At 34.0% G+C, this 21,270-nt stretch overlaps 2 protein-coding genes across 2 annotated transcripts; both read right to left on the reverse strand.

Annotated features, from left to right (window-relative positions):
* Nucleotides 1-1,568: 1,568 nt before the first annotated feature.
* LOC121256695 lies at nt 1,569-3,246 on the reverse strand. The gene is made up of 2 exons (XM_041157565.1): nt 2,383-3,246; nt 1,569-2,284 (listed from the first exon to the last, which is right to left on the reverse strand). The coding sequence occupies exons 1-2, from the start codon at nt 2,737-2,739 to the stop codon at nt 1,664-1,666; spliced, it is 978 nt and encodes a 325-aa protein (XP_041013499.1). The 5' UTR covers nt 2,740-3,246; the 3' UTR covers nt 1,569-1,663.
* An 11,647-nt stretch (nt 3,247-14,893) lies between these two features.
* Nucleotides 14,894-18,364, reverse strand: LOC121256696 (RHOMBOID-like protein 8). The gene is given in 7 exon segments (XM_041157566.1): nt 14,894-15,178; nt 15,924-16,050; nt 16,153-16,424; nt 16,518-16,564; nt 16,567-16,680; nt 16,799-16,962; nt 17,799-18,364. Coding segments are annotated over 7 exon segments (1,212 nt in total). The 5' UTR covers nt 18,164-18,364; the 3' UTR covers nt 14,894-15,055.
* Between the last annotated feature and the right edge of the window lie 2,906 nt (nt 18,365-21,270).

The following is a 21,270-nucleotide window of genomic DNA, read 5'->3' on the forward strand; positions in this document are numbered from 1 at the left end:
GGGGTGCTGTTTTAAGGGGAAATGGACGTGCCCAAGACGTTACACCAATTGGTTTGTTAGAACAGAAGTCTGCTTGCTACCTGAATTTCTGGCATCCAGAGTGTAAGCCCAGCCCCCCCTTTTTTTTATCTTTTAATTTAATGAGTTTTACTCATTTTGTGTTTGTCCTTTATGCTCTGCTTTTTGGCATTATTATATGATTTTGTTGTTTACCCAATGCTCAAATGGAACTCCTTGAGGGAGGCAAGGCATGAATTTCCGGCAAGGGACAAAAAGCATGAGATACGGTTAGAATTGAGAAAGTGACCCTCTTGAAATTTTCTGTTGAGTATTTTAATATCCCCAAAACCCCAAAAAAGGGGAAGAAATTTTTCAGCAGAATATAGAATACAGACAATTTGACTGTGAGAGAGAGAGAGAGAGAGAGAGAGAGATGTCAGGAAGAGGAAGCTTTCATCATCGACTCCATTGCTTTCAAAGCAAACAGAATCAGACAAAAGCTTCACAAGAGCAAAAAGAAGCTGCTGCTTTTGAAATTAAAGCAGCCAAGGAATCTCACAGTCGCCCTCCCCCTCCCCTCCTACAGTCCTAAGCCTCCCTTTTCATCATTCTCTCACACCTTGAATCATTAGCCACCCATTCATTTCCTCTATAACAACTATACAGCACTACTACCTATATTGAAAGCAAATGCAAAACCAAGATCGAAAATCACTTCCCAAAATATTTTCTTTTTTTTATTTATTTTTTAATAATATAACCATAATCTAACAGCTCATAAAACATTAAACAATTTAAAATGAGTGGGAATATTGCTGTTTTGTCTTCCCTGTGGGGATCATCAGAAGCTTCTATTCTTTCTTTTAACCCAATTTTTAAATGGTGGTGGTGGTGGTTTGGTGTTAGAAGTAAAGGAACTTGGCTCTGCTATATGATTTTTTATTTATTTATGTTTTAAATGCTTAAAATTTTATTCTGGGGTTCTCATTTGAAGTCATTACGTTCCAATTCAAGAAGCTTCCTCTTTGGGTTTGGTTTGAAAGAAAAAGCCATCTCCAAAGCTTCAACTGTAGTAACTGTAACAACTGCAAAACCACGAGAGAAGAACCCAAAAGAAAAAAACAAATAATAATATTAGAAGAAGAATAAACAAAAAGAGGGAGAGGAGAGAAAGGCTTTAAAAGGCAAAGGGACAACAACCCGTCCTCTCCCAACGACAGCTTTGCTTCTTCTATTTGTAATATATATAAATATATTATAGATGGATTTCTCAGTTATATTAATTAATTTATTAATTTTTAATAATTTTTTATAATTTAAATAGTTAATTGATGGACTGGTTTGGATTTAGAAATGAGATGATGGTTTCATATAAAAGATAAAAATTGAACAAAATATTGTTAAAATATTATTATTATTTTGATATTTAAAAAAATTAAAATGAAATTTAAAAATATTAAATTATTTATTATATTTTGTATAAAAATTTAATAAAATTATAATGATAAATGAAATCGATCCTAATTAACTAATGTGATGAAAAAAGAAAAGAAAAAAAACACCCACAGTAAGTAAGAGTGGTATTTTGCAATTTCCAACTTCCATACAACCAACCCATTCATCCACATTTTTTGAGTTTTCTACAGAAACTCTCCCCCTGACTCTACCTAAGACTGCAAAAGTCCAAAAGCTTCTTCCTGCCTTCAACAATTTCATCAAAGAAATCATCAAGCTGCCCAACAATGTTGTCAGCACCAGATCTCAACGCCCCAAAACACCCTCTCAAATTCTCCACTCTCTCCCTAATTCCAACCTCTGTTTCCGATTCCACCACCTGTGACTGCGACGACGAACCGCCCCTCCTCTCCAATTCCCCTCTCAGCTCCTCCATCGCCACCTTCGATCTCCGGAACTCGTACAGCAGAATCCCAGGCCTCCCGCCCATCTGGTTGATCTCCGCCGCTACCCTCTGTTGCAGCCTCGCCGTCGATATCATGAACCCCGATCCGAAGCACAAGCACCCCTCGTATCCTCCCCGGAGAGAATTCGACTCGGGCCAGCAGTACACCAATCCGCACAGCAAGATCATGAGCAGCAGCGAGCTCACGTTCCTCATTGCGTAGAGAACTCCCCTGAAACCGTTGAACCCGTTTAGCTTCGACTCGATGGAGACCTTCTCGTCGAACCGCAACGACAGCGGTTGGATTCTTGTTTCCATTAAGGCTCTGTTCTCTTCCTCCAATCCCAGAGCTTCTCTGCGGCACCCAGAGATCGTGCGAATGACCTGTTTGAAGAATCCGATCAAAGAAAAATGAAAATTCCTTCTTTTTCTAAACAATCCTACCCAAATAAATTGAAAAGATTGGTGATTTTGTGATGGACCTGGCGAGTAAGTTGTGGGCTTAGATGACGATGATTGTCGAGGGAAGAAGTTATGTTGAGGCCGGCAGAGTAGTAGTTTTCCATACCGGATATGCCAGACTTGAGGACATGGCAGACTTCCCAGAGCTTGGAGCTCTCGTCCATGTACTCATCGAGCCACTTCTCACCCCCAGGCAAATGGAGCTTCTGGACGAGGAGTGTCAGCTGGGAGTGGAAGGATCGGAGAAGTGAAAGTACCCTTTGAAGGAATTGGATCGACATGAAATTGTTGGAGAGGTAGACGCGCTCGAGATCATCGATCCCACGCGTGAGGAAGGAGTAGAACCCATTGACAGAGTTGGTAGAAGAAGGATCCATTTTGTGGTGGGGAAAGACGAAAAAAGGGAAAAAAAAGGGGGGAGGGGATGGTAGAAGTGAGAGAGGAAGGGAAGGGAGGAATAAAAAAGGTTACAAAGAGAGGTATATAAATTGTGAATGGAAAGCATAAGGCAGTAGGAGAAGGAATAGAAAGAATTGGGAGGGAGGGAATATCTTAGAAGAAGCAGCTCAGGTTTCTAAGGTTGAAAAGGATTGTTGGGAGCAATGATGGGTGTTTCCTATAGAGGGGAATGGATGATTGGTAATATGCCATTTTCATTATTTAATGGGCAGAAAGAAAAAGGAAAAATAAACACACACACACACACATAAATAAAGCCTCAGATTTTTCTTATAAAAAAAGAAGGATGAAAATTTTAGTTCAGAGGAGAAGAAGATCAGACACCGAGTAAGACCATGACCATGAGCCAAGACCATGACCTCCCCTTCCAATTCCTTCCTTTGTCTCCACCCATTTGAAGTACAGAGGGGGAGAGAGAGAGAGAGAGAGAAAGAGAGAGAGAGAGGCAAGTGGCATGCTATTAATATATTTGGCAAAGTTCTATATATGATGCTAGATTGAGGTTATGTTATGGGGTTACAAAAAGTTTGACCGGATTGACTGGGGTTATGCTTCTGAGACCAATACCTTCTTATTCTTCCCAATTAGATTTACGACTAATGCTTTTGATTTGAGTGCATTTTGGCTTCTTCTTCCCTCTTTTTCTTCCTCGAGCAACTGACTTTGCTCCTTTACTTCCCCTCCATTCTATTGAAATTTGTGGTTTTGTTTCTCCTAGATATGTCTTGGTTTATTGATTTTTTCAAAAAGGGGAGGATTTGGAATGATGAGGTTCCTTGTATATGTGTTTTGTAACCTTGTACTATGCATTATCAGTCTTTTTAGGCCACATTTTCACGATTTTATCACTCTTTTCTAGGACTAATTGGATTTGATCGTCATGCCTTTTTAGCCCTGTGCATTGAATACGACTCAACCCAACTAGTTGTATATAATTTTATCCCGGCCGTCCCTTTGCCATTCTTATAGAGCGGCTGAGATTAGTGTCCCGATCGAGTATATATGGTTCATTTGTCAAATGGGTTTGCAATGTTCGATTGGATTTAGTTATTTGGACGGCAATGCAATGATTCAAGGTGTTAATATTGTCTTCCTTCATTCTCTTAACAATAAATATAAAATTTTCTCCCCTTTGATATTATTCTTCGAATCGGTCGGGATAGATACCTAATAAAAGGGTGTAGACTATTGTGTACGAAACATAACGAAAGAATTATATTAGAAGTCTTTTCTATTTATTGTGAATTTCTTGTTATTTATAAGAGTACTTTTTATATGGCTAGGGTTGTTGGAGGGGGACCATCAAATCTTAAATTGCTAATGGCTTGGTGTTAATGCAACAATTTACTCTTTGTTTTTTAAACTTTAGTCGGGTGCTCGTGGGTTTTCGGAGAATGGGACATCTTAAGAGCATGTTGGTCTTTTAAGATTTCGTTGGGAAAGTGAAGAAAGAGCCAAGTACCATTATTTTAGGGCATTGATATGGGCACCCTCATTGCTTTACACAGTACCACCCCCCACCACCATATTATAAGGTAGCCCATTCTCCAACTAATATGGGTATGCCCCACTGTTCCTTCCCATATCTTATAATCTTTTTAGCAATTTGTGTAAGTGGCGACCTTCTCTTGTTCAATAATCTCTTTAGAACCTATTAAAATCATGTTGGAGAGCTCATATAATATAATAATATTAGATTTGGACTAGTTTCTAAACTTGATTTTCAAATTACATTTAAAAGAAACAAGTTTGAAATTATCACATTGATTTTTAAATTTAAACTCCAATTCTTCTATCGATCTCAGCGATCTTGTGACTATTCAGTGCATATCAGATAGGTTGATTGCATTTGCATATTCAATCACTCTTGTCTTCCTTAAGAAAAAATGAAAATCTTTTTTAGTTTATTTGAGATTGGACCTATGAATGATGAGTTTAGATTGTAATAAAAGTATCCTGATTTCACTTGAAATAGATAGTATTTATTTAATTAGTGTAAAACATAGCGTATTTTAATCATTTCACTTATAAATAGATACAATCCATTTCGACCATTTCACTTGAAATGGATGGTATCCTTGTCGCATTGGATTATGGTTCAATTTAATTGATCATTGACTTAGATTTTGTACAAAGTCTCTATCTCAATCTTAATACCAAGTAAAAAAAGAAAAAAAAAAAAGGAATCTGGGAACAGTTCAAATTTATTTCATGTGATAGGTAGTGATCAATCTTTTATAAATATCCTAAGATGACTGGTTAAGATAATACATAACAATGACATGTCATTACCAAATAATTGATGCCAACTATTGTCAATATTAAGCTTTGAAGAACCAGTCTTTCCATCCAATGTTTTCCAAATGGCACACAGTATATATTAAAGATGTTTTCCTTTCTCTCACTGTTTATTTTTTTTTTTTAATTTATTAAAGATGTTTTGTTTGTTTGTTGGTTTATTTTTCTTGGCTTGTTTGTTTGTTTGTTTGTTTGTTTGTTAATTGCAATTGAATTATACACCTATCAAACACCACCATTGCATTTGAATTGATTGGCAAAGGACAACAATACAACTCAGCTAGCACTTGAGCAGGATTTCTTTATTCTTGTTCTAAAAATATGAACTAGCTACTTCCTATCTTGCATGGTTTGGAACCGAAGGTGGACACTTATCTCATAACATCACACGAGAGACGTGTCCCACATCTAACAGGTCCAATTTCAACCCAAGCAAGATTCCTCCTAAACTTTCTAACAAATAGGTATGTAATCGGTCCGTCCGGACCGGAGATTTTGGTCCATCCTTTTTTTGGATTGATTATCCCTAAGGATAGGACCGGATCATTAGTTATCGGTCCAATTAGTCCAATTCGGTCCATATGAGCTAAGAATATCTTTTTCTCTCTTCTTTTTTTTGGTAGATAAATTAATACAAAAAATTAATTAAATTAGTAAAATCAAAATTAAGTGAGCTCTTTAATGTAGATTATATAACTAACTCATTAAAAAAATAATTAATTATAATTATATTTATGACTAACTTAGTACTTTAGTAGAGTATGTATCTACGTATAGTAACATATATTAATTATTATATGATTTATCGTATGATATATTAGTAAATTGATAGCATATATTAATTTACATTTTATATGGTTAATAGTGATAGATTAGAGAAAATTATACAATTAACTTATATAACTACTATATAAATAATATATTATATATATAAAATATTTAAAAAAATTTATATGTAAGTGATTCGGACGGTTTAGGTCTGGTTTAGTCCAAAAACACCACACCCCATAACCGGACCAAAAATTGAATTTTAGAGATACCATGGATTGAGACCAAGTAGGGGTGAATTCAGTCCAATCCGGTCAGGACAAAAAAAGTTTCACCCCTACTAACAAATAAATTAGAAAAATCATGTCTAGTGTATGGTATAGAAATGATGAGTAGAATTTTTCAATAAATCAACTTGTTTAGAAGCTAGATTTTGCCTGTTAAATTGGGATAGTTATCTAGTATTCTATTATCTGGTTTGTGGTATGTCGGGTGCTGAAGGTTTTACATTACACAAAGAAACAAAGCTCAAAAGGGTTACAGTGAAAAGTGAAAAATCACGAGTGTACACAAAAAAATGGCGTCCCTCATGTGGGTCCAATGGTGGTATGGGATTAAAAGAATTGGACGGCTAAGATTTGGCTGGCAACATCACTTTCATCCATCCATCCATCATGTTATTACCACCGGCCTGTATATGAAGTCTTTGGAGGAGAATGTTTCATTTTCTCCTTAAATATATTGGTACTCTTAGATGTATACAACTGGGTGGTCCAGAGCCTCCAAATAATTGAAAATGATATAAAGGAATCATTGTTTACATTGAAAATCAAATTGAGATTAGGAGAATAGAAGAAAAGGAAGAAAGGATAAGGAAGCATTCGGGAAAGGAAAAAGAAAAAAAGCAATATATATGAGTTATTCTATTATCAAGTCTGTGTATAGAGTACAATACTATTCACATGATCACTTAAATGGTAAGATTTGATTTGTAAGATTTAAATTTTAAAATCTATCTTTTAAATAAAATTACTAGATATATTCTACACACTGACTTAAAAATGATATATGTATGCAATGAGTTAGGGTTGTGATCATATGCCTAAACTTGACAAGTTGCTTATGCTATTAATTCAGAAATAAATTGGGGTGTTTCAGGGACCACTGACACTTCTTTTCATTCTTCGATCGTGTTGATGTTTGATGATAAAGATAAAAAGGGATTCGGTCTTAATTCGAAAATGCACGATAAATGGGGGCCGGGCATGCCATGCATACACTATCTCAACCCAATCTCAGGTTCTAGCTGATGATCATAGAGAATGGGATCAGCACTCCACCTTTGCATTAATTTTACGTACAAACTTTAAATTGCCAGTGAATTGGTTCAAATCGGAATTAAAACACTTTTATTCAGACCATCAAACCTTAAATAGTTAAATTGATATGACATTCTTTATCAATTGAATATATATATATTTGTAGTTTTAGAGCGTGTAAATCTCGCACACTCATTTTTTTTAAAGAGAGTGTACGAGATTTGCATATCTCAACATTATTCATATATAAATCAATTAAATAACAATGATCATGACCACTTTCGAGTAATCTAATCACGCCTGGCCTCCGCACAATGCATTGCTAACTGTCGAGTAATCTAGACTCGATCATTTTTTATCACCAAGATAAATACAAATAATAATAAAAAAAAGACAAAGAGCTACATAATATTTTTTTATTACCTTTAAAATTTAAAATTGTATAATAATTATTGATCAAGTAACCTTTCAAACTATTTTAAAACTTAAATTATCAAATGGAGCAAAGTTTCAGCTTCAAAAATTATTACATATGTTATAGATTAGTTGGAATATTGGTATTTATTGATTTTTTTTTCATGTATATTATTTAAATATGGAAATTAGAATCATGTCATACGTACGTAGACTACACCTAGAATTTACAGGAATCATTCAAACTGAGAAAAATAAAAGTCTAAATTGGTTGCAATTAAATAGTTGAACACGGCCATGATTCATGTATGTCTTTATCAGAGGAATTAAGATGCTCCACTTCTCACAGACACAGGCAATTAAGTCAAGTTCCTGTTTGGAGACAAGGAAAAAAGGAGAGAAAATTAAAGTTTGGTAAAAGTGTTAACGTACCTATGCATTCTAGGACAAGTGTCGAGCAATAAACTAAACAACTGTAGATTAATCATAATCTAAAACTTCTAAAGCAGGTTTTTTTTTTTTTTTTTTTTTGTCCTTTTTGATCTGGGCCTCCTAATTAGTCTTAGATTCTGGACAGGCACATTAATTTAATTATCTATATTCTAAGTGAAAAGAAAATAAAAATCAAGCAACCAGCTATATATATATATATATGTGCAGTCAGAGAATGGGTTAATTATATATAAAAAAAGAATTAATCACTTTTTTTTAATGATCATGATCATTATATTCATTTAAATGATATGTTCAGTTGGTATAAAGTTTGTGGAGGGTCATACTATTGCTTATTTTACTTGATTACTATACACCAAATTAGTTTCTTTTAGATGGTTGAAGATCGACTTTCTATATGATTAAAGGAATCCCTCATCATCTTATATTATTGATCATAAAGGCCAATTTTCTATTAATTTAATGGATCATATAAAATTCTCATGGATACTATTTATATATATATATATATATATATATATATATATATATATGTCAAGTGCATCACAAACATCTATCAACATCTTTTCATTTCTTATTCATGATTCATGAATTTACAGAGAATAATCTTTTTATTTAATTAAAATTTAAGAAATATGTGTTTAATTCCGTGGCTAAGTTACAATTCATGTGGTCCATTAATAAATAAAATATAAGAAAACCATGCAAAATAAAAACATCTTTTTCTCTATTTAATTTAAGTGGTGGTAATTAAGCATAATCAACTCATTTGAAATGCATTATTTTTATTTTATACACCTTCTTATTGAAGCTAGAAATAATTGATATAGAAAGATATCTTATAAATTAAATCATGAGATGTTAAAAGATTGGAAAAAATATATATATTTTTCAGTCAGTCCACCAAATCAAAAAGTACACTGAGAGATAAGAGAGAGAGAGAGTGAAGGAAGGGTCAACCAATGAAATATATATATATATATATATATATATATATATATATAGATAGATAGGGTCTATATATGCTCAATAATCATCCCATTAACCTTTGTTTGACTAAGAATTGATGGAGAAAGGCAAAGGAACTGGTTTGGCTTTTTAGGTCGATCAGCTAGCTAGCTAGGCAATACCTAGTACTTCTGGATTCCTTCTTAATTCCCACTGTCACCTTTTTCTCCTCCCGGCCTAGGGCTAGAGTTAAAAGAGTGGCCGGGCACCTTCCTTCCTTCCTACCTTCACATGAATTTTGCAAAACCATCTAATTAAACATTTATGGTAAATGCATGAAAAAAGCGTAAGATCATCAGGCTGGCTTGGCTAGCTATTGCTTTGTAGCTAGCTAGCTTAGGCTTTTAGATGCTGAAATGATGGATGTCTAAAGGGATCCTTACAATTCCCTTTTTCATGATTATGATTTTGATCTTTATTTACTGATCTATCTTCTGTTCCCTTCCTTCCTTCTTTCTTTTTCAGCTTCCCTTTTCTACGCTCCTGATCTAATCCCATGCATACATTCTCCACATTAATTCTTTATGATTAAGATGATCAGAGAGTCATAAAATGTTATTTCTTAGGTTTTTTTTTTTTTTTTTTTTTTTTTTTTTTTTTTTAATTTTTAATTTTTTATTTATTGATAAAGTTTCTCAACTCATATTATTTTATTATTATAATTATTTCAAACTCTCACACAAAATATAATAAATATTTTAATTTTTTAAAATTTTAAAATAAAAAATAATATTAAAAAATAATATTCTAACAATATTTTATTCAATTTTCAACTTTTAATATCTCATCTCAACTATTTTAATATTGTAATTAGATTCTCTTTCCATGGTAACATGAGTTTCAACGTTAAATATTATGAGAAATTTACAAGAAATTCTTATCCCTCCTGATCATCTCCTCTCCTTCTCTCATTTTTTTTTTGTTTTTCTCTAGTCTTTCTTTTCTCCTTTACCAGTTCGTTGTCTTTTCTTTTTATTTTTTTTAATTAATAGCTTTCTTATGCACATCTCAATTAAGCCACGTACTACATGATGTCAGCGCATATTGTGCATGATCTACGTACCACCGCTCATCACCCACCTAAATCTAGTCATGACCCCTTTTCAATCATCATCTCACAACATCATCTTTTTCTAAAAGTAATGCTATATACATTTTTAATTTTTTGTATATTTCTTTGTAACCCATGGACACATGCACAAAACCCTTGACACCATCTATCTCTCTCTCTCTCTCTCTCTAGCTCCACCACGTACGTACGGATGGTTAATTGTGCCTAGCTAGTCGATTTTGCTATCGATCGACCATCGATCGGCCCTTTACAACAAACAATATTAACAAAAATCTTGGGGAAATGCATGCATGGCTTTCTTAAGCTTGCATGCATGCCTTGATCCGGCTACTTTCTTTCCTTACAACAATCTTAGAATTCTCATGTTCTTATTCACAATAAAACTTAAGACACGAGGCTATTGTCCCAATTTCTCAAAACCTTCAACTGGGAAATATTTGATTCTGGAGTTTTCCTTTGAAAGCCTGGGTTTTTTTTTTTTTTTCTCATTTTTTTTGAAGAAAAATGACTGTTTGCAAGGAGGAAAAGGCAAAGAAAAGAAGAGAAAAGTTGGTGTTTAGGGCAGTACTATAACCTCAGCACCATGCATGCATGCATGTTGATGTTCGACGTTAGTGGCCAGGAACATTGAATGTTACAAAATTAATGGTTGGTGTCTGATCAAATGCAGGTGGAGAATCTGGAGATCGATCATGCATGCGTATATAGATCGATAGGAAATACATGAATTTGACAAATGACACGTACGTTCTTTGATCCTGACCATGCATCAACCAGCCTTGCCCCCAAGCATGCAACTCGATGATCCTGTGCTCTAATTATTAGTGCGCCTACATCATCTCCCTCGTCATCTGATCATTTTGCAACTCAAAACGTACCGATCCTCTACGCTCTATGATGACCATGCATCAGGTTTTTACCAAATTATAATATATCATCTCAATTTTTTTTAAAACTAATTAAATGTCTAAGCTAATTAATTAATAGCCTATATATATGTATAATATATTATCACTACAACATAATTCTTTTAAACTAAATTTTTCATCCCAAAAGGATAATTTTCGTAACAATTTTTTTGCGAGAAAAATAAATAATCATCTTTCTGGCCGCATGAAAAATTTTGTGACAAATTTCGTCCACGAAAAAACATTGTAGTGGTAGGACTTTAGCTTAAGAACAATGTTCATTAATTATTTTGTTCGAGTCTTATTTTTTAGAAAGAAAAATTCTTATCATCAGCCACTATTCACTACCCCACATCCTATGAAAAATATATCGTATCCTATGAAAAATACCTCCATGACACCATATGAAAAAATTATAGGTGTAGAGTGTGAGAGTGAATAGTGACTAATGCATAAAATCTTTTTGAAAAATAATGCTAAAAAAAACTAGGTAATCAACTTTATGTCCATTTTCAAAGTCATCTTGGTAGCTAGGGATAAGGGATGCCTGAGATCCTAGCTCTTCTTTTGAATTTTGAGCATGAGTAAGGATCGACGTATAAATATTCTTTACAAGCTTATAATCCGTGTAATGCGCATATTGTTGTGTATGTTGTGTAAGAGTGAGAGAGATTTAGAAAGAGACCGGATTTTATAGTGGAGAAATTTGAAACGGTTTATAGGCCGGTTTATTTGACGAAACAATATAAAAGTTACAACAGTTCATAATAAAACATTGTTTTTAAAAAGATTATCGTTCCATAAACATAACACTTTAAGTTTAATGGATAAAATGCCTACTTTTATGAGTAGAATGTCACAAAACAATATCTTTGTACTTTTGAGTAGAGTTTTGAATCGATTTATATCTTTATATATAAGAAAAGAAATGAAATTAAAAATTACAATGATTCATAATGAAACATTACTTTTAAAATATTTATCGCTCATAAACATAACACTTCAAATTTAATAGGTAGAATACTTATTTTATGAGCAAAATGTCATGTCAGAATTATATGACTCTATATTTATATATAGTAATAGATATAATGTTTTTAAAATGGCATTTTTTTTGTAAAATAATAAGATTTAATATCATTCATTTGAAATATAATTATGTAAACAATTATAAAAATATTTGTTTGTTTATTTTTTATGCACATAAAAAAAAAGGAATAATAATAGAAACATGCATTGATAAGACAACAAATTAAAAAAGCTGCCGCATATATAATAATACAGCGGTTAACAATGTGTTGGCTATTTATGGTTTCAGGCAGTCGAAAGTACGATGGTCCAGCAATTTCCTCTGGGTTTTTTAGCTATAGATGCCATTTAAGACTTGCCGAAGTTTGATCTGAAGTTGCAGCTTTGCCCAGAAAGTATGTGCAAAAGCAGCAGTCTTTCATGTTTCTACTTTCAAAAGCTAGCAGCAGCCCAAAAATAAAAGAAGGCGCAGTTCTCATTCAGATCAGACACCTTCCTCTTTTTCTCAGTGCAGTTACTGTTGTTAGTTAGGATCATTAAGCATAGTATCAAAAGAGTTAAAAATACTTTAAAAATACGTATATAAGTTTAAGATAAAAAAACAACATTATTAAAAAATAGACAATAAAAAGGATCACTAGCCATAGTATCAAAAGAGTTAGTTTGATAGATGATAAATAATATTTACAGTTATAAAATATGTAAACACTGTATACTTTTTTAAAAAAAAAGTGAGTAAATATGAGATTCATATAAAAAAATTAATTTATGAATCATAAATTTTAATATTTTTTAAAATTAATACATGATATTTACATAATCTTTGACTATATCTAATATTGTTATTTGACTGATGGATACTTAGTACCGAGCATTGAGAATATTGAAGTACAAAGGTTTTGTGGGCGATAAACACTCATCATTTTTCATTACTCGTAAAGAAAAATGGTAAATGCATATAATTTTTTACAATATTTTACATAATAATATTTTAAAAATAAGGTTATTTTTATAAACTAACTTGTAAAAATAATATTATTTTATCTAAATATCAATATTTTACAATATATATTATGGAATATGTTGTGAATAAATATTTTTGAAAAGGAGAAAGGAGTTGGACCACATGAAAATGCTTTTGCGGAAGTTTTGAATACATTGTACTTAAACGTGTACTCATTTAAACCCAGTATGAGCGATGGATGGTCCTGCGATTCGAAGGGCGGCCACTGTACTTAGTGCTGTAGGCCAAGCTCTGCGGCAATCAATCGTGTCTGCGCGCAACTCTAACCCAAAACCATAAAAATAAAAGAATCAAACCAAAAGAAAAAAAAAGATATTGATGGCTTATTAGAATGTCCATTGTTCTCTTCCTGTACGCTGTAAGTACTGTACTCTAATATTGTTGATGGATTGGAATTTATTACAAGACAATTATTTAATTTAATTTTTAGATTAATTAGTTTGATGTAGTATATTAAATTATAAATTTAAATTTATTATAAAATAGATTTAACGTATCACGTGAAATCATATTAATTTGTAACTGTAATACTTTTCTTACGACAATATCAAAATTTATGTAAATATAGTAGACCTAACATTAAATACATAAGATTTACATACTATGTCGATTTTTCTCTAAGTTATAGAAAATATTTGAGAAAAAAAATTGGAAAGTCTAGATACCTCTGCAGTGGATTGATTGGAATTATAAACTTTATACTTTATATTTCATTTTTACAACCCATAAAGAACAAAACAAAAGAGAAAAAATAAAGTAGGGCTAGATAATCAAAATAAGTCGAGGTATGATGAACGCTGTTAGCTCAATTGCTATTTGATTTGAATGATATGGTCATTAACAAAAAAGTTCCATGGACCCGACTTTTAAGAAATTTTAATATATTTATTTCCTGTAAAAGTCCATGCATGAATGTTTGTAAGATTATCAAATAAGCATTTTTTTTTTCAAAATTTTGGAAAGTACTTTCTTTAAAAAAAAATCTAAAAAGAATATATATATATATATATATATATATATATATAAATAAATTAAGACTAAAAACAGTATGAATCTTGATACTTTTTTGCGGTGTCTCTCCTGAAATGGGGGAAGAAAGCCAGAAAACATTAGGTTTAGGTGGACCAGTATGACATGGGACTCGAGCCCAACTCAGATGACTGTCCACTGTAGGCTTATGGGCGGTCTGAGTTCTGAAAAAACACTAAAGAAAGTGGGCTTTTGTTTTTTAACAAACTAAAATAAACTTAAAGTGATGAATTGCTAACCAAAAAGTGGTGGTTTGGGGACACTTTTCAAATTTTTGAGATATTTTGATAATCGTTTAGTGCCTTATGGAACCAAAAAGGTTTACATATGTCCGATAATGGTTGGAAAGTTACTTGTTTGGCTGCTTAATTTGCTGTTTAGTTACATAAGATTATGTATTTTGAACGCTCAACTCTGCTTAAAAAGAAACTATCATTCTCAACTTCACCTCAATTACTCAATGTTTACTGGTTTCTCAGTCCTCCAATTGAGGCAGCAACTTGCCATGGTGAAATTGGTTTGAAAACTTTGAAAGCTATGTTGCTCGAGTAGAGATTGAATGGTGTAACTATCACTATCCTCATTTTTTTCTTTAACTTTGTATATAGTGAAAGTGGCATAACAAAGGACACTCTTTTTGGTTGATCTCATCAGTTGAGCTCAAGGACACACAAGCAAGCTCTCAAGTCTCACTTCTTTTTCATCTCACAAGTTTTCATGCGTATAATGTCACAGATTGCACACAAATGTTTGTTGAAAGGGAGAAACCATGAAGTTGCCATTACTACGGATTGCTTAACATGGTCTTGCATGTAACAAGTACCAGATATAGTATGGTATGTACATAGAAGTTTGTTTAGTCCTACCAATTAACCAAAACAACAAGACAACAACAACAAAGCTCATTAGTTTTTATGAGCATAGCAAACTGCACAAATCATTCAACCTTGATTGCGAAATGTTAGTGAAAGGGAAAACCCTGAAGTTTCCATTACTCATGCAGGTCAATGTCAACTGTGCATCGTTCACCATGGTCTGCATTTAACAATAACTAGTTTAGCATGGAGTGTCAAATTATGGTTTATAAATTATGATATAACATGCTGAGTATCAAACTGTAGAGTCTAAAAGCTATATCAAAACATACCATAGTCCATTTTTGGTGAATTTTGAAAGAAAAGTATATTTCATACATAAGAAAAGTTTTCAAGTTAGATATTCTTAAATATATATTTTATACAAAGATACAGATGAATATGATCTTAAGTGCTGCAAGAAAGTGTCAAAAGAAACCTTCTCTCTCAAAGTGAAATAATTAGCCGTCATGAGAAAAGAAATTGCGGTATATGGTAGAAATGTTATAAAAATAGAAAATGGTAGTAATACACGTGGATATACATTCAGTATGAAGTATTGGTTTCACTCCTTTTGTTCAGACCGAAGAAAGGCATATACCACACTAGTCACCACCACAAACATCCCTTAGTGTTATTCTGTTCGTTTCTTTCCTGTCTTTTTTTTTTTCTTTGCCTTTTTTCTTTCCTATTTGGAAGAGGGGGTCATTTCAACCGCAATAGAGGAAATGCTTTCAGGCTTCTCCAAATCGTATTTTTTATCCTGATTCTTTACTTATTCTTTTCATTTACATGGTTACTTTCAACATTACAATCAAACACATTGCTAAAATCAGGGATGAGGAGTGAAGTAACGGGTTCAATCTCAAGGTATGTGGGTTGTGGAGATATATAAAAGAAAAAACATGCTAAAAGAAAATATATACCTCACAATAAGTTCCCTTGTCTTTGCAGCTCCACCATTTGACAGGAACACAGTCAACATATTGACACCATCTGCAATGCTGGTTCATGTTAACACCTAGAAGAACTGCTAGAAGACATCCAGCAAGTCTGCATTTGGAAGAAAATCCTCTTATAAGATCTCACATAAGGCCTCAAATGAAAAACAAGTAGCAATGGAAGACAGCCATGCAAAGAAAAGAAGAAACTCACATAAGACCAAAAAGAAGAAGAGAAACACTCCTCAGGACTGGGCTTTCTAGCTTCTGTTTCAACTTCAACTTGACGGAGCCTTTATCACCATATTCAAAGAAGCCTCCTTTATTTTGAGCCACTTTTGTAACCTGAGGGTTGAAGAAAAGCACAAATCCAAGAAGGAACCCAGATATAAAACCTCCAACATTTGAGAAATTGTCTACATAAGGTAGCAAACCAAGGATGAAATTGATTGTGGAAATAACAAAAATGAATGCTAGAGCTGCAAACTGCAATCAGAGAAAAAAGCAAATATTAGACCACTTCATCAGACCAATTGTATAGAGTTAGTAACAGGGAACTGAGAAGAGAAGGTGAAAGACCTTATTGGTGTAAACTTTCCAGTTCCGAATAAGCATAGAGAGCATAGCCCGAGCAATCCACATAGAGCTCCGGATGAACTGACAGCTGGCCTGTTTTGGACAAAAACTGCAGCCACCAAGGTACCAACAAAAGCCGAGAGAATATATACCAGTCCAATCCTTACTGCCCAATATAATTGAAAACATCAAGAAGGTAAAACATACTGTACAAACTTCTCAAGATCTAGCTGTATTCTTATTTGATCATGCAGAATAGAGGCAAAATAGAAGAAAATAGGTACATGATCCAAACTCTTGTTCCAAGTGAACGCCTATGAAGATAACACAGCACATGTTGATGACAAGGTGGATGGCTCCAGCATGCAAACATGGAGATGTGAAAAGACGCCAAATTTGGTGATATTGTGTCGAAAATGTCCGTCGAAGAGCTCCCATTTCATCTAGCCTGTGACAGTGCATCCACTAATTTAGCATTCGTGGAAAGCACAAAAGAGAGAAGAGCACCCAATTTATAGCATTGCAAGACTTCGGTTTATACTTAGTCTCTAGAAGTAATAAGTATAGGGTATCAAATTGGCTAAAGAACTGAAGTCTGAAACGCCATATACATGATACTTTAAAAAATTGACCAACTCTCCTCATCTGAAATCAAAACCTCCATTCCCAAATCCTGATCAAATCATCAACACAATCGGATGGATCAGTCAACTGTCTACGTCTAAATGAATGAGGTGAAAACTTGTTTGGTAGAGGTTCCATTTCTGAAACTCACTTGGCAACTAATTGGGAAAGACAGTTAAAACATTATAAAGCCATAGAATCGAGAGAAAGCGCAATCGTGAGTAGTATAAAGTATTCGGGAAACCTATTTCAAGAAAATCAGCGAAAAGAATTGACAGTTGCTGTTAAAAGCATTCGTAATCTTTCTTTCGATTATTCTTAGCCCCCAAACAGAGAAATACTTAAAACTCAAAGTTTTTGGAGAACCACGGAGGAATGAGTGATTACATCACCAAGAAAAAGGTTCCAAAAACCCTAATCAACCTATAAATCAGCACTAAATTCTTCTTTCCCCAAGAGTTTTTAGCATCCAACAACAGAAGATGAATTTTCAAGACAATATTTTCGGTAATTGGCCAGAGCAATAAACTACTATGTATTGCGCGTGTGTTTTCTCCCAATATTCTCAGCAATCAAACTACCAAACCAATTAGAGAAGCACATATCAAAGAGACTCAATGCAACCGAAGAGAAAAACGAGAAGAAGCTGTATTTACGGACGTGGAAGCGGAAGGCCCAAGCAGGGGATTCTCAGAGAGAGGCTGAAAGGACAACCTCCCGAACACCTTGAGGGCGCAGTCGTGGTGGGAGTTGGTCCAACAGTCGTTGACGAACATGGTGGCGAAGAAGGCCACGATGTGGAGGATGACGAAGACGGAGATTACCCAGGTATCTTCTCCGATGCGGCGCCGAGAGCGGGACCTGAAGAAGGGGATCCTCTGATCTTGGAGAGTAGAATTAGCAGTAGTTGTTGTCTCGACGAGCTCGGAGGAGAATGGCCATGCTGCAGTTGGAGCTAGCGTTGGTGGTGGTGGTGTAGGGGCCTTGATTTCGATGTGGGTGTGGAACTTGGAGGTGTCCGCCATATCTTCTGTTGCAAGAAGGTGTGGCTTGGTTTCTGGGAAGGGTTATCTTCTGTTTCCAGAAACGGTTGGGCTTGGCGGGAAGCTTCTTTTTGAACTGTTTGGTAATGGGACTTTGATGAGTGTGGACAGTGGTGCTACTCGCACCGTATCGTGCAGCCCCCTCTCCGCCCCCGCCCTGCATGGCCGGAGGTAGGGTTTTCACTCCCGACACTTGTCCTTGGTGTGCAGGGGTGGGATATCCCGTTTAGATATCGGGATGTGGGGGCGGACACCCCATCCCCCGCCCCCAAATGGGCCATCGACCTAGAAGCTATTTTTGAGTTCAAAATGGCCCAAAAACAGCATAAATGACCTAAATGGTCTCAAAATTTTGGAAAATTAACAAATATATATATAATATATATATATATATATATATAAACAAAAATGAATTTACAACAATAAAAATAATATATAAATTAAGAGAAAATGAACTATGAAGTACTACTCCTACCTACTAAATTAATAATAATAACTAACCTATTACAATAATACAAATTAAGAGAAAACAATTACAAACATAAAAATGATATTGTATCAACATTACAAATAATTGAATAACTAAATACAACTGAACTAACTAATAACTACTAAGTGAGCTATTTGACATTTAGGGTGGGTGACCAATGGTGGAATGACTAATTAGAATTTAGTGCTGTCTGCTGTGAGTTGTGAGATCATAAAATCTGAAATATTAACAATTTAATTATAATAGGAAGAAAATTAGAATTATAGACGAGAAACAAAAATTAAAATTACAAAGAACCAATAGAAATGAAAAAATTAGAAACTAAAACCTGACTAACCAAGATGAGATGAGGATCAAGATGAGATATTGAGAATATATCATTTGAATTTTGGTCTTTGAGCTTGGGAGTAAGATTGAGATTTGAGCTGTGCATATGATAGTAAGATTATAAAAACAATTAGATACCAAAAATTATATAAATACAAAAAATAATTAAGGGACAATACAAATTGTACAAACCTATGGCAAATAGCAATGGTGGGTCAAGGTCCAATATGGTGAAGTCATACTGTAATGGAGGTAGACATCATCTTATGTATTTCTATAACAATTAAATTTGAAATTAATACCGATGAAATGAATATAAATAAAATAAATCAAAATAATAAAATGAAATCAACGATTACCAGATTCAGGCTGATGATCACCCTCCTCCTTGTTGGCCTCCTTAAAGTCAAGAACATCCAAAACATGAATTTTCGTCCATTTGATCCAATTCTGCGTGCAAATCAATACCTCCATAGTGGTAATAGACAAAGAACTTCGGAATAGATCCAATATGCGTCCTCCGGTAATAAAGGCCGACTCTGAAGAAATGGTACTAATAGAGATGACCAAAATACTACAGACTATCTCTCAAACGACGAGATATTTCACGGTATTGGTCTTTTACCATGCTAATATATCAAATTTTGCCGTATATGAGAGAAGATCTTCTGTCAAATATCGGTCTACTTTCGACTTCACCTTTGTAAATTGACGGATTAGTAAGGGTTCTGTGAGAGGCTCTCACCTCACGTCAACCTACGCTTTTTCCTCACCTCTGCTTCTGGAGGAGGTGGTGGGGTAGGTGTAAGTGTAAGTGCATTACCATCCTTGATCATGGTAAACTCATCAAACAATTTATCTAGGGTTTCTCTAACCATTGTCCCAATAAGCTGAACCCATGCGGCCCCGTGCGTAAGTCCAAAACCATATGTCATGCCATCAATCTTGATCTGGCAGTCAAGAGCAACAACCACATATAACAAAATATTTAGCCTACTCAAATCCCCTTAATACTTGTCATATTTGACTCTTATCATCAATGTAATCTCCTGCATTCTAATATGGTCACCCATACACATTTCATTCAATTTTTCTTTCACCTTACATATTTGTTGACATAAATTATTGGATGTATAGCACAAAGAACTAGATAGTCTCAATGTGACTTTGTAGAAAAGTCTCAAAAAATCTACAAAAATAGCAACCACCTCCCAATCATCATCAGTAGGCTTTTCTAATCCCCCGTGCTCATCAAAATATTTGACGTATTAAATATCTTCATCACCCAATAATTCAAAAGCTGCCTTATATTCTTGAGCTGTCTCCAACATCAAGAAAGTTGAGTTTCATCTTGTAGGAACATCAGTACAAAGGCCTTTTTTGGATGTTATGCCTGCATTCCTCACAGTAACCTTGAATTTCTCCAATCTAGCAAGTGAAGATCTCATAAATATTACAGCCATTCTGACTCATGCAATTGAGTTATCAACATCTTTCAAGCCACTAATCACAATTAAATTCAAAATATGTGTAGCACATCTAACATGCAAACAATCACCACCCAAGATTTTCTTATTTGCCTCTCTTAGATAGGTCTTAAGATATCCTAATATGACATCGTTAGACGAGACATTATCAACTGTAACCGTCAGAACTCGTGCCAACCCCCATTCTTTTATTGCGGCCTTCAATTCCCAACCGTCTCACCCTTATAATAAAAAATTTGACAAAACTTCACAATCTTTTTGTGTAGTGTTCAATCACAATCAATGAAATGTACAATCAAAGACATGTAATTATAATTTTGAACGGATGTCCAAGTATCGATAGTAAGGCAAACTACTTGACTTAGCAATTGGCCCTTAAACAAATCATTCTCTTTCTTGTAGTGTTTTTCAATATCCTTTGCCATTGTGTGGAGAGAATGAATATTAAATCTAAGTTCCAAGCAATGAGAATATTCTTAGAACTCTCTCCCCTCCACAAATTGAAAAGGTAGCTCGTTCATAATAACCATACAAGCTAATTTTCTTCTACATTCATGAGGATCATACTTAGTATACACATTCAACGTTGACCCCACTACTCTCATTCGACATTTTTTTTAGTCCAATCTCTAGTCTAGATTGACTCTTCTCTTATAAGGATCTCAAAATTGGACTCTTGCATTTTTCGTCTATATGGACATTTAATTGTGATATAGGATTTTTTTATAGTGACATCTATAGAGTTTACCATAGTGGTTATACTTTACTTGAAAATTATTGGGGTC

Source organism: Juglans microcarpa x Juglans regia, chromosome 3D, assembly GCF_004785595.1.
Source record: "Juglans microcarpa x Juglans regia isolate MS1-56 chromosome 3D, Jm3101_v1.0, whole genome shotgun sequence".
Classification (NCBI taxonomy): Eukaryota; Viridiplantae; Streptophyta; class Magnoliopsida; order Fagales; family Juglandaceae; genus Juglans; species Juglans microcarpa x Juglans regia.